Source organism: Juglans microcarpa x Juglans regia, chromosome 8S (assembly GCF_004785595.1).
Source record: "Juglans microcarpa x Juglans regia isolate MS1-56 chromosome 8S, Jm3101_v1.0, whole genome shotgun sequence".
NCBI classification, from domain to species: Eukaryota; Viridiplantae; Streptophyta; class Magnoliopsida; order Fagales; family Juglandaceae; genus Juglans; species Juglans microcarpa x Juglans regia.
In genome coordinates, this window is record NC_054609.1 from 2992388 (window position 1) to 3015133 (window position 22746).

General features: G+C 35.6%; 1 protein-coding gene across 1 annotated transcript; it reads right to left on the reverse strand.

Moving 5' to 3' along the window:
- Positions 1-4135: 4135 nt before the first annotated feature.
- LOC121244813 lies at positions 4136-6400 on the reverse strand. Its single transcript, XM_041143023.1, has one exon. It carries the CDS (start codon positions 6398-6400, stop codon positions 4136-4138), a length of 2265 nt encoding a protein of 754 aa, XP_040998957.1.
- Positions 6401-22746: the final 16346 nt, after the last annotated feature.

Below are 22746 nucleotides of genomic sequence, written 5' to 3' on the forward strand. Positions count from 1 at the left end.
ATTTTGGAATATGGGTATCGTTCCTTGGGTGGAAAAGATACAATCCAGATAACAAACAACAATAAAATTTGTGGGATGGGTTGGGGCAAAGGAGTTGGGTGAAAGCAATATGTGAAGTCATGATTATTGGAGTTGAACCATGTGATCTTGTAACATGATTGGGGCAAAGTTTATGGATCGCTGCTAGATCAGTTAGAACACAAATTGTAGTTATTCTAGTAATAGGAGAATACATATAAAAATAATTGATACCCTCTATTTGTGTAAAATCCTTTGCAACCAGCATAGCTTTAAATCTATTAATACTATCATCATGTCTCAATTTCTTTTTAAAAATTCACTTACATCCAATGGTTTTTACATTCAGGAAAAAGATCACATAAGTTCTAGGTGCCATTAGTCTTAAGTCCATCGCATTATTTACTGTTTCTTTCTAGAAAACAGAATCAATGAAAAGCATGGCATCCTTGAAAGTCAACATGTCTTCCTCAATAGAAAAAGTATAAAAGTCATGTCCAATTTCTTACTCATTTTCCTCTTCCAAGTTCATTTTCTCATCCAGATGAACTCTCAAGATTAGATATAATGGTAGGTTGACTACTGGTGGAAGGAAAACTTACTGTAGGTAAAGATCTTTCTACTTTATTTTTTAAAAGAAATAGATCTTCGAAAAATCTTGCATCCCTAGACTCCATGATGGTGTTAGGATTAATATCTTGGATTTCTGATTTGATAATAAAAAAACTTATATGCAGAACTATGTCTAGCATATCCAATGAATACTGCATCTACTGTGTTGAGACCTAGTTTCATTTTCTTAATTCTTGGAATATTAACCTTTACAAGACAATCCCAAACACTAAAGAAGTTAATATTGAGTATTCTACTATTTCAGAGTTCATACGATGTCTTGTCAGATCCCTTGAATGGTACTCTATTCAAAATAAAATAATATGCAAATATTGCTTCCCCACACCATTGCTCAGGTAGGCTAGAACTAGAGAGCATGCATTTGACCATATCTATCAAGATTTTATTTTTTCTTTGAGAAAAACTATTGGATTGAGGAGAATATGGAGTTGTTTCCTTATGTATAATAATATTCTCCTCACAGTATTGAACCAATTGATTAGAGAGATATTCAACTTCTTTATCAGACCTTATAATTTTAATCTTTCTCTCACATTGGTTTTCAACCTCAGTTTTATAGACTACAAATTTACGAAAAGATTCATCTTTTGTTTTCATCAAGTAAACATAATAAATTTTGGACATATCATCTATAAAAGTAATGAAGTATTTATTATTATTTTTAGAAGAGACACCATTAAATAGAAATCATCATTATAAACTAATTCAAGTAGTAATGAATTTCTTATAACAGATTTAAATGGCTTTCTAGGCTGTTTCGATTGAATACATATTAAATATTTTTCATCCAAATCAATAGGAACTTTAAGAATAATCTTTGAATCTGTCACTCTTTTAACATTATGATAATTAACATGACCTAATCTAGCATGCCATATTGAAGAGAAACATGTGAAAAATGTAAATTTATTATTAGAATCAAATTTGAATACTACATTGTTTTGAACATTTGTTACAAACAAACCATCACTCATATAACTTTTCCTCACAAATGACCCATATTTAGTTACAATAATTTTATTGAATTGAAATAGCAATGTGTAGCCTGCCCCACTAAGTAAAGATCCTCTAATTAAGTTCTTCATCGCCTCTGGCACGTAAAACACTTCTTCTAATGGAAGAATATTTCCAAACATTAGTTTGAGTTCAATTTTTCCTACTCCAAATACTTTGTGTAGAGGTGGAGTTACCCATCGTCACTTTCATGTGCCTTGTATCCTGATATGTTGAAAAAATATTACGTTTTGAAGTGACATGTACATTGGCCCCTATATCTACCATCCAATCAGTAACAACCAGATAAACTTGGGGACTTATAATGGTTACATACTATTCATCAGTTCCAACGGAGTTGGTCCCGTAAAGAACCATATGAGCTTGTGGGTTAGGCAATCTTGGACGTTGTTTGTTGCCTTGTTTTTTCTCTTCTTATAGCGACAATTTTTGGCCAAGTGACCCAGTTTGTTACAGTTAAAATAAATGAGTCTCTTGTCATCTTTGTTGACATAGGACTTTGGTTTCAAATTATTCTCATAACTAGTTTGAGCCTTATCGAATTTGGACTTTTGGTGTAATGAGTTCTTATGTGTTCTGTGGCCTTATACAATATTTGCTTTAGACTGAAAATCAAAAATCAATGGTGGGATATGATCATTTTTCAAGTGTTGTTATTGGATCCTGATGGCAGATTTTAAGGTTTGTATGGTCATATCTTCAGTCTTATGTTTAAGAGATATGTCAAAATTCTTCCATGAAGGAGGCAACTTGTCTATTGTACAAGCAACTTGGAGACGCCCAGTAATACCCATTCCCTGTTGGCTCAATTCATGGTAAATGCTAGATAACTCATGGGCTTACTCTACCACAGATTTAAAATCATCCATCTTAAAGCCAAGAAATTGGCTTGAGGTGTACTTATCCATTTCGCATCTTGTACACCATATTTATTATCAAAAGAGGTAACTATTTTTATTTAAAACATAGAAAATTTGGAAAAATAAATTGGCGGTGAAGTTTTGAAGTTTAAAAATCATGAAACAACTTTTGAGATAATTAACTATGTTGATCTTGTTGGAGTTGAGGATTTTTTTTCAAATTCTCCAATGCAAAATATTTTTATTTGGATTTGAGATGTGGGAAAGAAGCTTAATTTTGGAGGATAAGATGTTCAATATTATTTTACCTTGACCCGATCAAATCAATTTTAGTTTTTCCATGATCATTGAGACGATACAACAAAAAGAAAGAAAGTTTGGTCTAATTGGACATCCAAAAGATCGAGGGAATAAAGTTTAGAATTTGAGGACGAATGCTCTACAACCTGGTGAGAATGATGCAAACCCAAATTGATATGGGGTATCGATCACTTATTTCCCCCCAAATCACTTCAGAATAATATCAGTTATTTTCTCCCAAATCATTTATTTACGCTCATTCTTGCCTTGTTAATAAATATTTGATTTCATTTTTTGAAAGTGATTATGATTTCGATTTTGACCAAATTTCTTGTAGGATTCTTGTTTATTTATGTATTTAATTTTCATACAATAATTTAAATCATCATAATTTCAAATTTTACAACTATTTAAGTCCAGCTTGTGGGCTTTATAAAAATAATTTCGAATTTTATTATTAATCAATAATTTTCAGAGTTTTCTCTGTATTTTTAGGCGAATCTCTTGCTTTCTCTATGTTGATTATCTATTGAAACTAACCGTCATAATTAATCAAAATTGTATTTGGCTTTAGACTTCGAGGTCCGGCATAGATGGTTTCTCTGATACTTGAGCTCAAGAGCAGATTTTGGAAAATGGTGTTATTGTTACTCGGGTGGGAAAGATACAATCAAGATAACAAACAACAACAAAATTTGTGGGACAGATCGAGGCAAAGTGGTTGGGTGAAAGCAATTTGTGAAGTCATGAACAGGGGAGTGAACCATGTGATCTTGAATTGCTTTGCTTATTCGATCAGTATCATTTACGCTATAAATGCCAACTCAAAAAGAGGAAGAGAGATGAGTGTAAAGGAAGCTGCATTAATTATGGCGGAATTATTTTTACTTTCCTACTTCACAATTCACACACATACAGAAGATGGTGGGAAAAAGAGAATTGTTTTACTAGAATAGAATAGAGTACAAAGTCTGAAGACGGATGCTCGGAGACGACAATGAATTACTGAATTAGTTTTGGGTTGCTTTCTACTTTTTTTTTCTCTTTTAATAAAATGACAACGTGGCTGCTATATGGCAGTGCGAGGTCAAGAGGACAAAAGCAGCTGTAAAATAGCCACGCGCGTAGCTTTACTCAACTAATTTTTTGAAATACTCATAATAATATTTTATTTAATTGAAAGATTGTAACAAAATTTTCCTTACACGGACAGTAGTTGCAAAAGAAGCAGAAGCCACTTTTTCTCAAGAGTAAAAACTTTGCACAAACATGAAAATCATAAGCTGTCTCTGTTTTCAGCTCCACGCTTGCTAATTAGAGTCAATGATTAGGTGCAAGTCACTTGAACTTGAAGAAGCTGTCTCACTCTCTGACGGAGAAGGATTAATAGGCAAGGGCATTTGCATGTAAAATAAACGCCATTCTTCAATGCTTGCCATTTGACAGGGATCTAAATCGGGAAACGAAACATTTTCTTGAAGTTTCAGAATCTTTTGTGCTTTACCAAGAATGTCAACTGCATGCCTCACGCTGTCTTCCCTATCTTCAATGGCGCTGTTCAAACACTTAATGGATATAAAACGTTGTATGTTAGTGAGGCAAGCACCCAGTACATCAGAGATCATGACAACTACTGTTTCAAATAGTTTGTTACCCATCTGGGCATTTTCGCCTTGTCTCTTTAGCAGCATAGTTTGAGTTATCCTATACATGGAATTGGCGGCCAATATCTTGATTGGCCATTTCGAAGGACCGTGCTTCAAACATTGTGGCGTGTGATTCTTGTGGAACTCCAAAAGCTTGTTCTTTGCATTATCTGAAAGTTTTTGAAGTGTTTCCTGTTGGGTTTTTCCTTGAAGGGATAGTTTATGGAGATCAACATCCAGCCACTTGCGATAGAGTTCCACTCGTACCCACAACCCCTCTGCTACCCTCCTGATGTTGAGCAATTCTTCTCTTGTGTCCAGGTTGTTTTCTAAAAGTCTTATATACGTCAGACCCTCGTTCACACTACATAGTAATTCTTCAACTAATGTAGGACTGATGTTTGGAAGTGCTGCTGCAATACATGTTAGTGTCACCACTGGAAGAGCCCAACAGTTTGGCGGTTCTTCAGTTTCTAAAGAAGGAACTTGGTTACTGTCAAACTCCACCACTCCCTTGAATCCATCTGTAGAGTTCTTCAATAGTGTGATGAGGTATTTAGGTCCTCTCTTTTCCGCCTTCCGAAACCAATAATCAGTAGGGCCCCAATTATATTTCTTCATCATCTCAACCAATGCCTCCTCGCCTTCGAGATCCAAGACAAAACGGCTTAGATCCAGCTTTATGCAAGGCTGTGAACCTGAAACTGATTCAATGTCTGCAACACTCTTGAATATAAACTTCTTCTTCAAACCTTGGTAGCAGTGGCAGCAGTACAAGATCCAGCTTACAAATAAAGTGGAAATGAGGCGAATCCCCTTGCTCATTAAGACAAGTCCAATCTGCACTCCGATACACAAGTTTAAGAAAAGATCTTTTGCATCATGAACAAGTTTCCTGCACTGCTTGTTACGAACACGTATGAAAGTTAATGGGCTCTCTTTCATCTCTACTAAGCTCTGAATCCAGTAGTTCTCCACTGTAAACCCTTTTCTGCCAGTTTGATTTCCTCTGTTAGGGCATGAGAAATTGATGGCCATGAACCATCTACATGCTGGACCAATAGTACCGACTACTACTGCAGTCGTCTGAGTAGCAAGAACTAAAGTGGTCGACCACTTATAATCAGACTCTCCGCTGCAAAATTTAAATGACCATGGCATAAGCTGGGATCTAAGCATAGCTTGTGCTAAAGTTGCGAGGCTCAGAAGACAGAATGCTCCAGAAGCTGTGCATGTCACGGAACGCCCCACCACAAACTGGGGGCTGCCCGTATGAGCCATCATCCAATATTTCATGAGATCTTCTCTAAGTTTGTCAACAACCGGTTTCCCAGTTTGATTCAAGCCTTCTTTGAGAGCTAATTGGTGCTTTTTATTGTACTTAAGCTCCAAATACTGCTTAGTGTTTGGAACAGTCAAGGCAGAAAAACTCAAGAGAAGAAGCAAAACAAGCATATTAAACAGGATGAAAGCATGTTCTTTCCAGAAAACATAGATTACTCCGGTGGCTAGTTGGATGCAAATATTCACAATAACAGTGATAACAAGTATTCCTAATGCCAGAATGTTGGTGAACATTTCCTTGTTCTGCATGGTGCCAAGGGAAGGCATAGAATTACTCATTACCGTACAAATGAAGACAGTGTTGCTGAGCTTTGCAAGCTGATCCTGCCGGCTAGGCATCGAGGTATTCAAATCCACCGAGAGTTTGATTGCCACAGCTAACAAGGTGAGGGAAGTAGCGTTGAGACAGGAGAACTTGCAAGGGAACCAGAACTTCCGGTAGCGGATCCCTTGGATGACATCCGCAGTCATGGAGATGAGGAAGGCCAGGGACGCTACTGCAGCATAGAGGCCCATCCATGGCATTGGCTGGCTGAACTTTGTGTCAACCAGGTTCCCATCAATGTTGCATTCGAGCTTCCCCATCTTCTTCTTCTTCTGTTTCCCCGTTGGGCGAGAGGCCGCTTTGAACCAGTTGTAGCACGTACTTCTCTAATTTAATTATCTGGTGCATGACCGATCGATCTTGAATACTATGTCTTTCTTATTCGACTTTTGCTCCATATATTATCGTCGAATGCGCGTTCTTCTTCTTGTTTAATGGACCAAGAGTACTTGAAGTTGACGAGAAGATTCGATCGGTCGGCTCCAAGGATTCGATTGCTCATATCTATAGTACTGTCTTTGTATTTATTATATATGATCGTCTCCACCTTTAATATTTAGTAATTTTAAGGGACACTGGTTGTGGAGTGGGTGTTACCTAGTGACATCGATACCCAAATTTTATTTAGTTTATAATTCGTGACATCCGTACGTAAACCGCGTGACCCAATTTGGCTTAAAAAATAGATTATGATTGGGATGATTATGATAGATTTCCAAGAAATTTCTATCAGCAGAATCAATGCCTAAGTTTGATTTCTTTTATGACTGCTAGTGCTAACCGAGTAATCGATGCCTTCCCGTCTGAATTTATGGATTCCATACGGCCATGCAGCCGCGTGAGCTAGGCTGAGATGACGTATCGTTTGGGATATCTAGTTTCTTAAAGCTTTTACGGCCAGAACTAACTGGCTAGCAGCTTCCACCAATATCGAACCTTTAAAAGATAATATCCACGAAGTTTTAATACTTATCCTAGCTGAGTGTTGAAATCTTTAATCAGACCGATGACCGATGTCCCTATGATTCCATTCATGCTAGTACTTTTATTTGTCCTCATTTGCTATGTATTTTTTTAAAATATTTTAGATTATATAAATGTAAACTTGCTTTTAGTACTACACTATTAGATCTCTCTATGTTTTTTTTTTTTTTTTTGATACAGTCTATGTTTGGTTTCTCATACTCAAGTATCATTTGAATCTTCATAATAATCGCAATATCGCCTAGTATAATTTATTTTACAATTCTATATTTTTTAATGAATTCGGTTTCTAAGTTAAATTCACAGTAAAATAGGTCGTAATCTAATTGAGTAATGATATATAAGCGTATAATAATTTTGATTTTTGGGGTACTGAATAACATATATGGGACCAATTGATTGATCATAAATTAAAGATTACAAAACGAAACGAAAATTAAACATTATATATATTAGTATTGTTTGATCATATATATATATATATTAGTATTGTTTGATCATAGAGTATTCATATTATAATTTATAAATTATAACATAAAATGTTAATCTTAAATATGAACATTTATAATTTATTTGATCATATGTTATTAATATAAATCACTATACTAAATAATTACATATAAAATAATGATATAGTAATACTAATACTAAATTACTATACTAATACTATCACTATATATTATAAATTACTATACTAATACTATCACTATAATACTATCAATAATATAGTTATAATAAATTAAACTCACTATAACAATTAACAAATACTAATATAACAATTAACCAACTCACTATAGCTATAGTTATAATCTAATATAGACTATAGTTATACTTATACTAATATAGTTATACTAAATCACTATAACTAATGTTAATATATAGCTATACTAATAGTCTAATATTAATACTATTATATATTCCAATATATTATATAACTAATACTAATATATATACTAATACTAATATATAGATATACTAATAGTCTAATATTAATACTATTATATAGTCTAATATATTATATAACTAATACTAATATATATACTAATACTAATAGTCTAATATAGACTATAGTTATATTTATACTAATATAGTTATACTAAATCACTAAAACTAAAACTAATATCATTATAATATATGTATAATAGACTAATAGTATAGTTAACTTAATATGTTAGTATTAAGTTCAATATAAGTCTAGAACTATATATAATATGGATATCACTATTAATATTGGTATAGTGTATAGTTATTTAGTACAAAGTAATTACAAATATTAATGTAATTAACTAAATGTAATCATATACAAAATGTAAGAACTAAAAATTTTAATATATTGACAATTAAGATAGATTCATAATATTAATACATTGACATACTCTAAGTTAGTAACATATTAGGAATTAACAACATAAATATAATTATAATTAATTATTTTTTAATCACTTAATTAAATAATCCATATTGAATAGTCTACTTAATTTTAATTTTAGTAATTTAAATAATTTTTTAATTAAATTATGTGCCAGAAAGAAAAAAGCATAACATTATACCACATTTGCCAAACACAAAAGGGTGCCGTTTAGTATAAAACTGGACCTAAATGGCGCAGTTTTTTTTTTTAAATTTTAAATAAACCGTTTGTTGAAACAACGCCGTTTTAATGTTAGTTTTCACATCGTTTCATGCAACTCAGTTTTTTTTTTTTAAAAAAATAAACCGTCTGTTGAAACGGCATCGTTTCAATGTTAGTTTTCAGCCCCCCAACCCAAAATCCCTCAGTTTTCACTTTCAGTCTTTCACTTTCCAACCCCTTTCCCGAATGGCGAAAACCCTAGCCCTCCCTCCATCACATCCCCCCTCTCCAACCCCTCTGACACCTCCATGACTACGTCGAAGTTCTCTTCATTCCCTCCGTAGCGTCTTTTCGCTGATTATCGATTGGTACTGTCTCTCTCTCTTTGGTTTTTAATCTCTTGAGTTTTGATGGTGTTGATTCTAGTTTTGAATCGCTGTTGTTTGTTGGTCCTTTTGTGGTTTCTGATGTGTTTTGGAATTGGGATGTGGGTATGCTCCTGCCTCCAGTAGATTTAATTGATTTTCTTGATTTTATTGATCAGAAATTTCGTGTGCATCCCGCACAAAGTATGTACTATCATTGATTTTATTGATCTATAATGCTCCTGCAAATGAATGTGTTTACTGCAAATGAATGATTCTGAATAGATGATATTTGTGATATTAGCGTTTTTAAATCCGAAATTTAAGCTTTTTGTGATTGTGTTTGTGATTGTATTTGTGTTATTAGGATTTTGTGATTGGGTTTTTGAAATTTTTCTATTGGAATAACATTTGTCACTTTGTCCTGTTTATCAATTGGGCCTGAGAATTTGAATAAACTGTGAAGGCTCAACAAAAATAAATAAAAATAAAAATAAGGCTTACATTATTGTAGTGCAGTTAGTGAGTTTTTAAATAAAAATAAGGCTCAAGTCAAGTTAATACTCTATGATTTCAGTGCAGCAAACATTATTTTTATTAATTATAACAGCTTTTATTAATTTTATTTTTGTTACTACAGAATCACAAATGGATCTTTCAAATGAAATCGAAACACCTGGCGATTGTCAACCTTCAATGGAAATTATCATGAAATCAACATCGACTAATGATCTATTTTCTCCAAAATCTAATGTAAGAAAGTCATCTACTGATAGGAAAAGATCTGTAGTTTGGGATTATTTTGGAATAAAAGTATAAAACAGATTTTTTGAAGCAGTTTTTTTTTATTAACAGATTTTTAATGACAAACTTACATTTTAAAAAATCAAAAAACTGAACCGGAGAAGAAACCGGTAAAACCGAAGATACCGGTTTAGGAGGGTAACCGATGCGTAATCAATTTTGAAAAATGCAAAATCGGTACATGTCGTTTCGGTCCTAAATGTTTTCCACAATCAGACCGGACCTGATCGGTTACACCCCTAATGCAGACTGAATGCACTCCAATTTTAAACTCATTTGAGGGCCCCACAATTGACAAACCTACTTTCAAGGATTTGAAAGAGACATTTCACTATTTTCATTATACATTTGTCTCATTTTTAAATAAAAAAAGTTATAATTAAAAAGGACATAGGTATAAAACAAGTAGTCAGCAAGCCTCTACGTCAGCTTTCATTTTTTTTACAAGTTTTTGTTTACAGCTGGATGCACTGGCTGTAACATAATATGTCTGGTGAACAGTGATAGTGGGGCTCATATATTTTATAACTTTTCATAAATATATTTAAACTCATTTTAACATTCAAATACATTTAAACTCATTTTAGATGAACCTCACAAAACTCACTCCATTATTCTCAAAACTCACTCCGTTATTCTCATACATTTAATTATCTGGTGCATGACCGATCGATCTTGAATACTATATATCTTTCTTATTCGACTTTTGCTCCATATATTATCGTCAAATGCACGTTCTTCTTCTTGTTTAATGGACCAAGAGTACTTGAAGTTGACGAGAAGATTCGATCGGTCGGCTCCAAGGATTCGATTGCTCATATATATATATATATATCTATAAAGATTTTGTATTTATTATATATATGATCGTCTCCGCCTTTAATATTAAGTAATTGAGTAATTCTAAGTACAATTGTGAAATGAGTAAACGCCACGTAATCGTTTTGAAAAAGAATGAGATCTACCATTAAAAAATTAATTTTTTTTATGTAGATATTATATTTTATTTTATTTTTTCAAAATGATTATTAGACAATTACACAATTCACGATTGTAAATATCTATTGTCTAAATAATTTGAAGGGACACTGGTAGTGGAGTGGGTGTTATCTAGTGAGATCGATGCACAAATTCTATTTAGTTTAAAATTCGTGACATCCGTAAACCGCGAGACCGAATTTGGCTTAAAAGATAGATTATTATTGGGATTGATTATGATAGATTTCCAAGAAATTTCTATTGTAGCGGAATCAATGCCTAAGTTTGATTTCTTTTATGACTGCTAGTGCTAACCGCGTAATCGATGCCTTCCCGTCTGAATTAGAAGGAAGCTGGTGGATTCCATGCGGCCATGCAGCCGCGTGAGCTGGGCCGAGATGACGTGTCGTTTGGGATATCTTGTTTTTTAAAGCTTAATTTACGGCCAGAACAAGCTAGCTAGCAGCTTCCACCATCGAACCTTTGAAAGATAATACCCACAAAGTTTTAATTAAGCTTATCATGAGTATTGAAATCTTTAATCGTTCTTATGTTCTGAGGTGCTTTGTGACCGGTGACCAATGTTCCTATGACTCCATTCATGCTATTTTTATTGGTCTTCATTTGCTATATATATTTTAGCTACAAAAATATTATACAAATGTAAATGCATAAAGTAACGTGATCTGATGCTATACGTTAAGTTATAAAGTTACTTTAATTATAAAATAGATATAACGAATCACGTGAAACACGTCATTTTGAAATTTACTTTTGTATAATTTTTTGTATGTAGTATTTCTCTTAATATTTTTAGTCAAAACAACACGACCCCATAAAGAAAAATTAGGATGAAAAAAAAGTAAACATGTTTTCTATATGCAAAAAATTAATCGGGATATAAAATGAGAAATCATTTGAATGCATATCATACATACAACAAGCTTAGGGGTCTGAGTACTGAAACAAAAAAATCATTAGAAACCCCATAATTCAATATGATGAAAAGGAAAAAAGAGCATTATACGTATTAGAATCGTATTAATCAATAGACCATTAAGAAGATATCAACAGACTATTAAGAATACAGTCTGGGAGAAGGTGGTCGGAGAACTACGCCATTAATGGCTCTACTACCTGGGCTACACGCCACATTAATGACAATGTCACAAAGCCAAAGGCCTACAACCACACTGATTCGGACTTGGGGCGATTTTCCCATTGGACCAAAAATTTATAATAACCCCCTCGGCGTGTAGTAACGAATTGGTGATCAAGTATAGAAGCAATCTCATCTTTAGGGACTGTATTCTTAGGGACCCGAATAACTGTCTCTTGCACAGTTGGTATGGCTAGAGTTGTGGGTAATTGATCCTCGGGACCATGAAATTCAGTAAGATTTTAATGTTGAAAACAGGGCTAAGGCCAAAATCAAGGGCAGTTCTATTACATAGGCATTTGAACCCAACTTCTTAACCACCTTGAAAGGCCCTGCGCATCGTGCATGTAGTTTGGTAAAACTCCCTGGAGGAAAATGCTCTGATCTTAAGCGGAAAAGGACCATATCACCAACGTCAAATTGTCTATCTCTGCGCTTGGTATTGGCAGAGGCCGTGTATGCTTCAATGCTGAGGGAAAGACGTCATTTCACTTCTTCATGGATATCCCTCATATAGCTAGAAAAGTCTAGTGCAGCTTCATTTGGTCTAGAAGGCAGAGGTAAATAAGGAAGGTCCAACGGAGTTTGAGGTCGAAAACCATGGACCACTTCAAATGGCGTGCAACCTATGGCGTGATTAACAGAATTGTTGAAAGCAAATTCCGCTTGAGGTAATACTAAGTCCCAGCTCGCTTCATGATCAGCTATGAGACAACGCAATAAATTTCCCAAACTTCGGTTGGTCACTTTGGTTTGGCCATCGGTTTGAGGACGAAATGCACTAGAGAATAGCAACTTCATCCGCATTTTTGCCCACAATGTTTTCCAGAAATAGCTCATAAACTTGACATCTAGATCGGACACTATAGTGGCTGGAACACCATGTAGTCGAACTACCTCCTGCAAAAATAAAGTTGCAGTTTTAGAAGCATCATAAGTCCTGTGGCAGGGAATGAAATGGGATATTTTTGAAAATCGATCCTCCACTACCATAATGGAATCATGTTTTTGGAGAGTCTTGGGTAATCCAAGAACAAAATCTATTCTAAGTTGTTGCCAAGGTTTATCTGGAATTGGAAGTGGAGTATAAAGCCCCACTCTCTGCTTAGTACCCTTTTTAATCTAACAAACCCGGCAACGAGCCACCACCTTGTGCACATCTCGATGCAACCATGGCCAAAAAAATCGATCGGCGACAATAGCAATGGTCTTGTCATAACCAAAATGCCCCGCTAGTCCTCCTCCATGAAGTTCCGAAATAACAAACTCTCGGAAAGACCCTCGAGGAATACACAAAAGGATTCCATAAAATAAATAACCATCTTTTAATGAATAATTGCCTGTAGACACGCCTCCACTGTCAGTTAAATTATTCCTGGTACTGCCAAAATCTTCATCTGCGGCATATTGGAGTTTAAGGTTGTCGAATTCCGTGGCATTAATTGAGGATACAAAGAGCAAGTGTGGTCTCATGCTTAAAGCGTCGGCCACTTTATTTTCAGCCCCTGATTTATGCCTGATAAAAAACTCAAACTGCTGCAAATAATCTATCCAACAAGCATGCCTGACATTTAGTTTGCTTTGAGAATTTAGATGCTTCAAAGAATCATGATCAGTATAAAGTATGAACTCTCTATGAATTAAATAAGGATGCCAATGTTTGAGAGTTTTAATCAAAGCATAAAATTCCATGTCATATGCCGAATATCTTTGTCCGGCCTCATTAAGTTTCTCGCTGTAAAAGGCGATAGGATGACCTTCCTGACTCAATACCCCTTCAACGCCCACATGTGAGGCATCACAGGCAACCTCAAATAATTTTGAAAAATCTGGTAACTTCAAAATTGGTGCTTCTTCCATTTTAGTTTTGACTTCATCGAATTCCTTGTCAACACAGCTGTAGTCCAAATGAAAATTTTGGACTTTAGACACTCAGTAATAAGGGCCATTATAGTGCTGAAATTTCGGATAAAGTGCCGATAGAATGAAGGGGGGGCGTGGAAAGTATGCACTTAAGAAAAACTTAGTGGGACAGGCCAATTTTGAATTGCTTGAACTTTGGCAAGGTCGACTCCCACACCTTGATCCAAAATAATGAATCCCAAACAACTCACATGTTGTTTCATAAAAGAGCACTTGTTTCGATTGATAAATAGCCGTTCATTCTTCAAGGTTTCCAAGACTTGTTGTACATGGTCTAAGGGGTCCTGTACACAACGACAAAAAATTAAGATATCGTCAAAATAAACAACTACAAATTTACCCAAGAATGGTTTGAGTGCTTGTGTCATGACTCGCATAAAATTGCTCAGCGCGTTGGTTAATCCGAAGGGCATGACCAACCACTCATACAAGCCATCTTTTGTTTTGAATGCAACCTTCCACTCATCATGAGGACATATTTGAATTTGGTGATACCCACTTCAATGATCGATCTTTGTAAAAATGGATATACCACTTAATAAATCCAACATGTCATCAAGCTGTGGAATAGGAAATCTATACTTCACCATTATCTTGTTAATGGCTCGACTGTCTACACGCATCCTCTAACTACCATCCTTCTTGGGTGTAAGTAGAACTGGAATGGCTCAAGGACTAAGGCTTTCTCGGATGAACCCACTGTCTAATAGTTGTTGGATCTACCGCTTAAGCTCTTCATTTTCCGTTGGACTCATGCAATAATGCTGCAAGTTGGGCAAAGATGAGCTAGGAATTAAGTCAATGGCGTGCTGCATGTCCCAAATTGGTGGTAGTTGTTTTGGCATCTCGTCGAGCATGATATCTTGAAATCACCCCAGCAATTCGGCAATTCCGTAGAAATAAGGCCATCCACCAACTTAGCTTCTCGGTTCACCACCAATAGCACCATTTGCTCATCTTTTAGAAGTCGTGTGAACTGAGGTATAGTCAGTATTGGGATATTTTCTTTTTTTTGTTGTGCTTCAAATTTTGAAATCTGCAAAAGGTCTAAAACAAATTTCTTACCTTTAAATTTAAAGGAATAAGAATTGGCGTACTCGTCATAAGATGCCATACTATTGTAAATCCATGGTCGCCCTAACAACATGTGACAGACGGTCATGGGAATCACATTACACCAGGCTTCATCTTCATAATTTTTTTCCGAGAAGAATTTCACTAGGCACCGATGCTTTACTAAAATTGGGTTGTCTTCATTAACCCAACTCACCCGTTAAGGAGTAGGATGTTTCTCAACTTTCAATCCTAAGCACTACACTGCATCTCTGGAAATCACATTCATACAGCTACCGTTGTCGATGATGACATTTAGAGCACGGCTTCCATGCTCCATATGCATATGAAATATATTCGTGAGCCACCAATCAACATTTTCCTAAACCTCCTTCTTGGGGTTAGCACTCAGTGGATTACACAATTGGGTAAATTAGTGGCACCCAAATGCTCTTCTTCGACTTCAACATCTTCTTCACTTTCCTCTTCTTCACTTTCTTCAACTTCGTCGATCACCTTCCATTCTCTTTCACAGACAAAAGCCATTTTTTTTTTTTTTTTATCTCTTGTGGGACAAACCACAGCAAAGTGCCCAAACCCCTTGCATTTGTAACACTGGGGTCCTTCACCCGTAACCTTGGTTTTGCCCTTTTGGTCTCCCACCACAACATTCCTAGGTTGGTTACTCGGTAGTGGGGACTTCTAGAATGAGAAAGTTGGCAAGCGTTCTTGTCTAGGATCCATCGGAGTCATTCGTCTCCCACTTGAAGATCCCAATTACTTCTCAACATGCAATAGTAGTTGATATGCTTTGTCAATATTGATTAGTCGCGCAATCAACATTTCCTTGCGCATGTCACTACGTAAACCAGTGCAGTATCGAGCTAAAGTTTGCTGATCATTTTCCACAATCCTACTACGGATAGTCAGCTCGTTAAATCGGTCCGTATATTGATCAATAGTTAACGGTCCTTGCCTCAATTGTAACATCTCTTCCAACATCATTTGCTCGTAATCAGTAGGAAAATATTTTTCCTTCAGTCATTCCTTCATCTCCTCCCAATTAGAGATTGGTGTGCGATGAGTGTGACGCAACTGCTCCTCTACACTTCCCCACCAAGCTCGTGCATGCCCTTTTAACTGCTCCTCTATTGTGAGGTCCAAATTCATCTTGATCTCGACGCTCTTCCATCAAGTCCAATCTCTGGGCAATTTGTTCCAGAACGTTCGTGAGCTGAGTGATCTGTTCTTGCAATTGGAGTAGGTTGGTGTTTGGGTTTTGGTTGTTTGGATCTTGGTTGTTCGACATGTCATAAGAATTCCCACTGCAAGTTACAGGCACGAGACACTAAATTCCTTGAGGAAGGAGAAGAAAAACAACACAAGTCAATGATTGAGAAATCTCACCACACTTTTTTAACTGTGGGAGTAGCATTGTATTTATATTAAAAGACTGTATATGAAACTGTATAAGCTATAGCTATACATGGTAATGGACAACTGTGTATTTTATACAAGGTAAGATGTAGGAGTAAAATCTGCACTATAATCAGTCATATGACTGCAATGAGATGGAGATAAAATAGCCTGCAATATTTTTGCTACACTCTCGACATCCATATCTGTCATGCTCCTTCCATATCAACTGTTTCCATATCAGGAATGTGGTGAATGTTATTATCCGCCCTCAAACTATGCGTGGTAACAAGGCATAGTTTGTTCTTGAGTTTGTCTAAATCATATCTGGTTTGCAGCTTAGTGAAAACATCTGCAATCTGAGCTAAAGTTGAGATATACTAAGTGATTAACAACCCAAGAAAGACTCTCTCCCTAATATAATGATAATCTAACTCAATGCGTTTACTTCTAGCGTGAAACAAGGAACTGAGATTATCACAAAATAAAATTGGTGGTGTTATCAATGGAACTTGAGGGTCACAGAGAATGAAAGTAAGCCAGGTGATTTCTGCAGCAGTTTGGGCCATGGCCCTGTATTCAGCTTCTGAGTTTGAACGAGAGACATTGGGTTGTTTCTTTGCACTCCAAGAAATGATGTTATTGCTAAGGTAAGTGTAGAAATCAGTTGTTGAACGTCGTGTTTGTGGACATCCAACCCAATCAGCATCCGAGAATGCATGAAGATCCAATGTACTGGAGTTTTGAAATGCAAACCATGGTGGACAGTCCCTTTTACATATCTCAGAATCCGTCTTACCATTGTGAAATGGTCTTGTGTTGGAGCATGCATGAACTGAGAAACATAATTAACACTAAATGAAATATCAGGAAGTGTTAGTGTTAAATACTGTAATGCACCAACTAGAGATCGATAGATGCGAGGATCACAAAGGGCTGTTGAGTTCATGACTGTTTTGAACTTTTGAGTCATTGGAGTATGAGTTGGTTTGCAATCTCTCATCAATGCACGATCAAGCAGATCAATAACATACATAGGTTGGTGCAGTACAAGGCCTTCTGAAACATGATTGACTTCAATCCCCAGAAAATAATGAAGTGCACCAAGGTCCTTCATTGCAAATTCAGTGTGCAACACAGCTATGAACTGTTCAATTAACTTATCTGATGAACCCGTGAGGATGATGTCATCCACATATAGAAGTAGCACCAAGGTGCCGTGAGCCAAATGATTGATGAAGAGACTTGGATCAGCTGTACTGCAGAAGTAACCAGATTCAAGTAGAAAGGTGCTAAATCTATCAAACTAAGCTCTTGGAGCTTGTTTTAATCCATAGATAGCCTTATGAAGTAAGCACACATGATTAGGTTTTTTATGGTTCACAAAGCCAAGAGCCTGTTCCATGAATATCTTTTCTGACAAGAGCCCATGAATGAATGCATTTTTCACATCTAGCTGTCTAATACTCCATTTTCGAACTACTGTTAGTGAAATGATTATTCGAATAGTAGTTAGTTTCACTACAGGAGAGTAAGTCTCTGTGAAGTATATTCCATCCACTTGATGAAAACCCTTAGCTACCAGCCTTACCTTTAGGCGCTGCAATGATCCATCAGGATTGATTTTGGGTGTTAGTACCTAACGTGAGCCAACCATATTCATTGTGGAATTTCTGGGAATAAGGGACCAGGTCTCATTTTGCCATAATGCTTCCAATTCTTCTTCCATAGCTTTCTTCCAGCCAGGATGCTTAATAGCTGATTGAATTGTTCTTGGTGGCTTTGGTATGCCACCATAATGATGAATTAAAGCATACTTAGGATTATGTTTATGAATACCTGATTTTGCACGAGTCTGCATGGGATGTGAAGGAGCAGGCAGTATCGAATTCGAAGACTCTGCATGAGTTGTCATGGACCGATCAGTCACTTGAAGATCTTCTTGGCCTTCTGTTTGATCCAGTAGGGATGAGATGTCTGGTAGCATAGCTAGGACAGTATTGGACTGAAGTTCTGCACCACATACTAAATCAAATAGAATTAGTTGTTTACTCAAGGGTGCATTAGGAGTTGGATTTTCTACATTTGCTGATAGAGAAGAATGAGAACATATATGAGCTATTGAAGAATCCCATTCTGTGAAAGTAGTCATCAGAAAATCTGAATGAGACTTGTTATTGGAGACTTGAGTTTTAAAGTGAAGATGATCCTCATCAAACTTTACATGTCTTGAAATAAATGTCCTTCTTGTAGGTGGATAATAACACACATATATCCTTTATGTCGATCACTGTAGCCCAAGAATACACAAGAGAGTGACTTTGGGTTGAACTTACTTGTCTTTTGGTCCCAAACATATGGATAACATCTTGAACCAAAGACACGAAGAGATCCATAATCTGGTGTTTTGTGATAAAGCATATAATAAGGGGACTACCATTTTAAAGTGATAGTAGGGAGTTTGTTGATTAAGAAAACAGCTGTGGTAAATGCTTCTACCCAAAAACACTTAGGAACATTTGCATGAAACATCATTGTAAGACCCAACTCTCTAATATTTTGATGTCTTCTCTCAACAAATCCATTTTGTTCAAGCGTATATGGACATGATACTTGATGTAAAATACTAGAATTTTGCAAATGGCTAACAAATGCATTGTTCAGAAATTCTCCCACTCCATCTGTTTGTACCACTTTTATGGTTTTCTCAAACTGCCTCAAGACATACTTCTCAAATAGTAAGAATTGATTAAAGAAATCTGATTTCTGCTTTAAGAGAATAAGCCAAATGAACTTTGTAAAATCATCCACAATGGCAGCATAATAATGAAATTTATTCATTAAAGGAACAGAAGCAGGCCTCCACAAGGCAATATGAAGCTTATCAAAAGAAGCAAATGTTTTAGACACTAAAACAGAGAAAGGAAGCTTAGACATCTTCTCTAACTGACAACTCTCACAAACTTATTCTCTAACTTATTGGACAATATTTTAATAAAACCCTTGCTTTGGAGATTGGCAACAACAGCTTCTTGAGGATGCCCGAGCCTTTGATGCCATAGGTCCCTTGTTACTGCTCGAAACCTTGTTGAAAAGAAAGCAGTTGGTGAAGCCCGAATGGTGTAGAGATTATCCTGCTTGAGTCCCATCATTAGAACTCTTTGTGTCACTCGATCCTTGATCACAAAATGCTCATTAGAAAACTCACAGTTTACTGGATAATCAGTAGTCAATTGTCCAATAAATAACAAGTTTTTCTCTAAATTAGGAACTAAAAGAACATTATTTAAAGTAATCTTTGAATATCTTGACCCAATGGTAGCATCACCAATGTGTATAATTCTTAGAAAATCTCCATTTTCAATTAACACAATCTGAACCAACATAAGGTTTTAAGTTGTGTAAAATACCTTCATGAGAAGTCATGTGAGCAGAAGCTCCTGTATTGGAAATCCATTCATCATTGTTGGTTTCTGAATCAATGTTGAGAGCTGCAAATGCTTTTGGCAAGTTGTCAGGCTGAATTGAGTGATTAAACCTATGCCAACAACAAATTGCAGTGTGAGCTCATTTGTCACAGATTTGACAAAGAAATCACGATTAGGCTCACGGGTAGAATTGGTTGGCACATTTGGGGAACCTTGATTATTTGGCTTCACAGTTGCTTGATTAGCAGGAGAAAAACCTTTACCTTTTGATGAGAAACTACTTGATTGCCGAGATTCATTGTTGTTGAGCTTTGAGTTATTTTTTTGACCATAAAAGGCAGTGTAGGCTGTTGAGTCAGGAGAGTGCAAGCTAATTCGTGTTTCATAGCTTTGCAATAAAGGCACTACTTCTGCATAACTTGGCATAGGAGGTTTGAGCATAGAGGTGGTAAAAGGTTCATACCTTGCTCCCAAGCCATTTAATAGAGAGAATACTTTGGTTTTGTCATCAACAGGAAAGCCAATAGCAGATAGACTATGACACACACCTTTGAATTTACGTAGGTAGTCATTCAGGGGCATATCAGAGTCTTTCTTCAAGTGATTGAGTTGTTGTGTAAGTTGAAACTGTTCTTCCACCTCCAGAGGGTTCAAATCATCAAGCTGTTCCTAACCCATAATTTGTGAAATGGAAAACTGCTGATCGATTACTGCTAGAGCAAGGACTTGCTCACGCCAAAGAGGATAATTTTCAGACTTGAGTCTAACGATGACAAAATTGCCAACATTCAATGATACTGAGGACATGTTTACGGGGAAAAAAAAAATTAGCCCTCCTCACAATATGATTTCTTTGATACCAAGAAGAAAAACAAGTCAATGATTGAGAAATCTCACCACACTTTTTTACCTGTGGGGGTAGTATTGTATTTATATTAAAAGACTGTATACAGAAACTGTATAAGCTATAGCTATACATGGTAATGGACAACTGTGTATTTTATACAAGGTAAGACTTAGCAAATTACAAGGAGTAAAATATGCACTATAATCAGTCCTATGACTGTCAATAAGATGGAGATAAATCAGCCTGCAATCCCTTTGCTACACTCTCGACATCCATATATGTCATGCTCCTTTCCATATCAATTGTTTCCATATTAGGAATGTTGTTGATCGAATGGTGAATATAATCAGAAGGAACCTTGCTCTAATGCCAAAATTGGTGCAGAAGACCTCCAGGATCAACCTCACATTGATAGCCAAGAGGAAAAAAATAACAACACAGAATCTCTTTGTAATTGGAGTCTCTCTAAAAATTCAAAATTAAGCAAAAAAGGCAACTGCTTTCTCATTTCCACTTCTATTGTTTTAAAGGATTACAACAAATGCGATAAACTAGGAAATAAATTAGGAAAGAGCTAACAAAAATAACAAGAATTCAAAGATCAGATAAAATCTCCACAATGAGATATTCTTTCCAAATGTTCTCCATTCACCATGATTCAAGGAACAACCTCCGTATTTGCATCAAAACCTCAGAATTCACTATGATGAAAAGGAAAAAAGAGCATTATATGTATTAGAATTGTATTAATCAATTCTATATATCAATTGTGCTATATAAAGTGGCCTATACACAGGAGGCCAAAGGCTATACTAGAGGCCAGTTTGAACCTGCTGTAGTGCCTACTTGTCTTATTTAATTATCTGGTGCGTGACCGATCTTGAATACTAATATATTTCTTATTCGACTTTTGCTCTATATATTATCGTTGAACGCACGTTCTTCTTCTTGTTTAATGGACCAAGACGGCTTGAAGTTGACTAGAAGATTCAATCTGTCGGCACCAAGGTCTCCCCTTTAATATTAAGTAATTTGAAGGGACACTGGCAGTGGAATGGGTGTTATTGAGTGAGATCGATGCATAAATTGTATTGTCGCACACAGTTTGTAATTCGAGAATCGAGACATCCGTAAACCGCGAGACCCAATTTGGCTTAAAAAATGGATTATAATTGGGATTGATTACAATAGATTTCGAAGAAATTTCTATTGCAGCAGAATCAATATTGCCTAGGTCTGATTTTTTTTTTGACTGCTAACCTCGTATGTAATCGATAACTTTTAATTTCCATCTGAATTTATAGATACAATTCCTTTTGCCTGATTATTCACAACTCTTTTCATTTTATTTAATTTCATCTTATCATTACAATTTAAAAATAATCCACACTACAAGAAATCAGGTCCTTTTCAATGCTCAAAATCGTTGCAAATATCCCTATTAATTGCTGGATTTGAGCATTTTCGGCAATTTTTAATTCGATGCATTTTCGACGAAATTAAAGTGTTTTTTTTTTTATCAATTTCAACGATAGGCAAAAATCGTCGCAAAAAATTACTATTTTCAACAATTTTTGTTCGTTGGAATCGTCCAAAAAATAACAGAAATGGCCTTTCCGTTTACCATTAAATCGTTAAGAAAAGTCAATTGCATGATAGATCATCACAAAAGGTTGTAAAATGGCCACAAATACCTCGATATTTTTCCAGCGATTTAAATTCTCGTCGCCATGATATGTTTCCAGTTAGTAATTGCGGCGATTATATATTGCCGTAAATAAGTTAAATTGACGAAAAATTATTTGCGATGAATTTTACTCGTCGGAAAAGGTTTTGCAAAAGATTAAAAAAAATGTACAAAAACAAAATACATAAAAAAATGTATTACACATCCAACTTATGTGTTGTTGCTCAAAAAAGCAATTGCACAAGTGGGAAGCACAAAACGAGATTTACAAATGATCTAAAAATCAATAACAAGTGTAACCAAGGACATTCATTCATTCTATATTTGATGACTTATCTACTCTGATGAGCATGCATCTAGGATCCACATCAAAACAACTATGTACAATC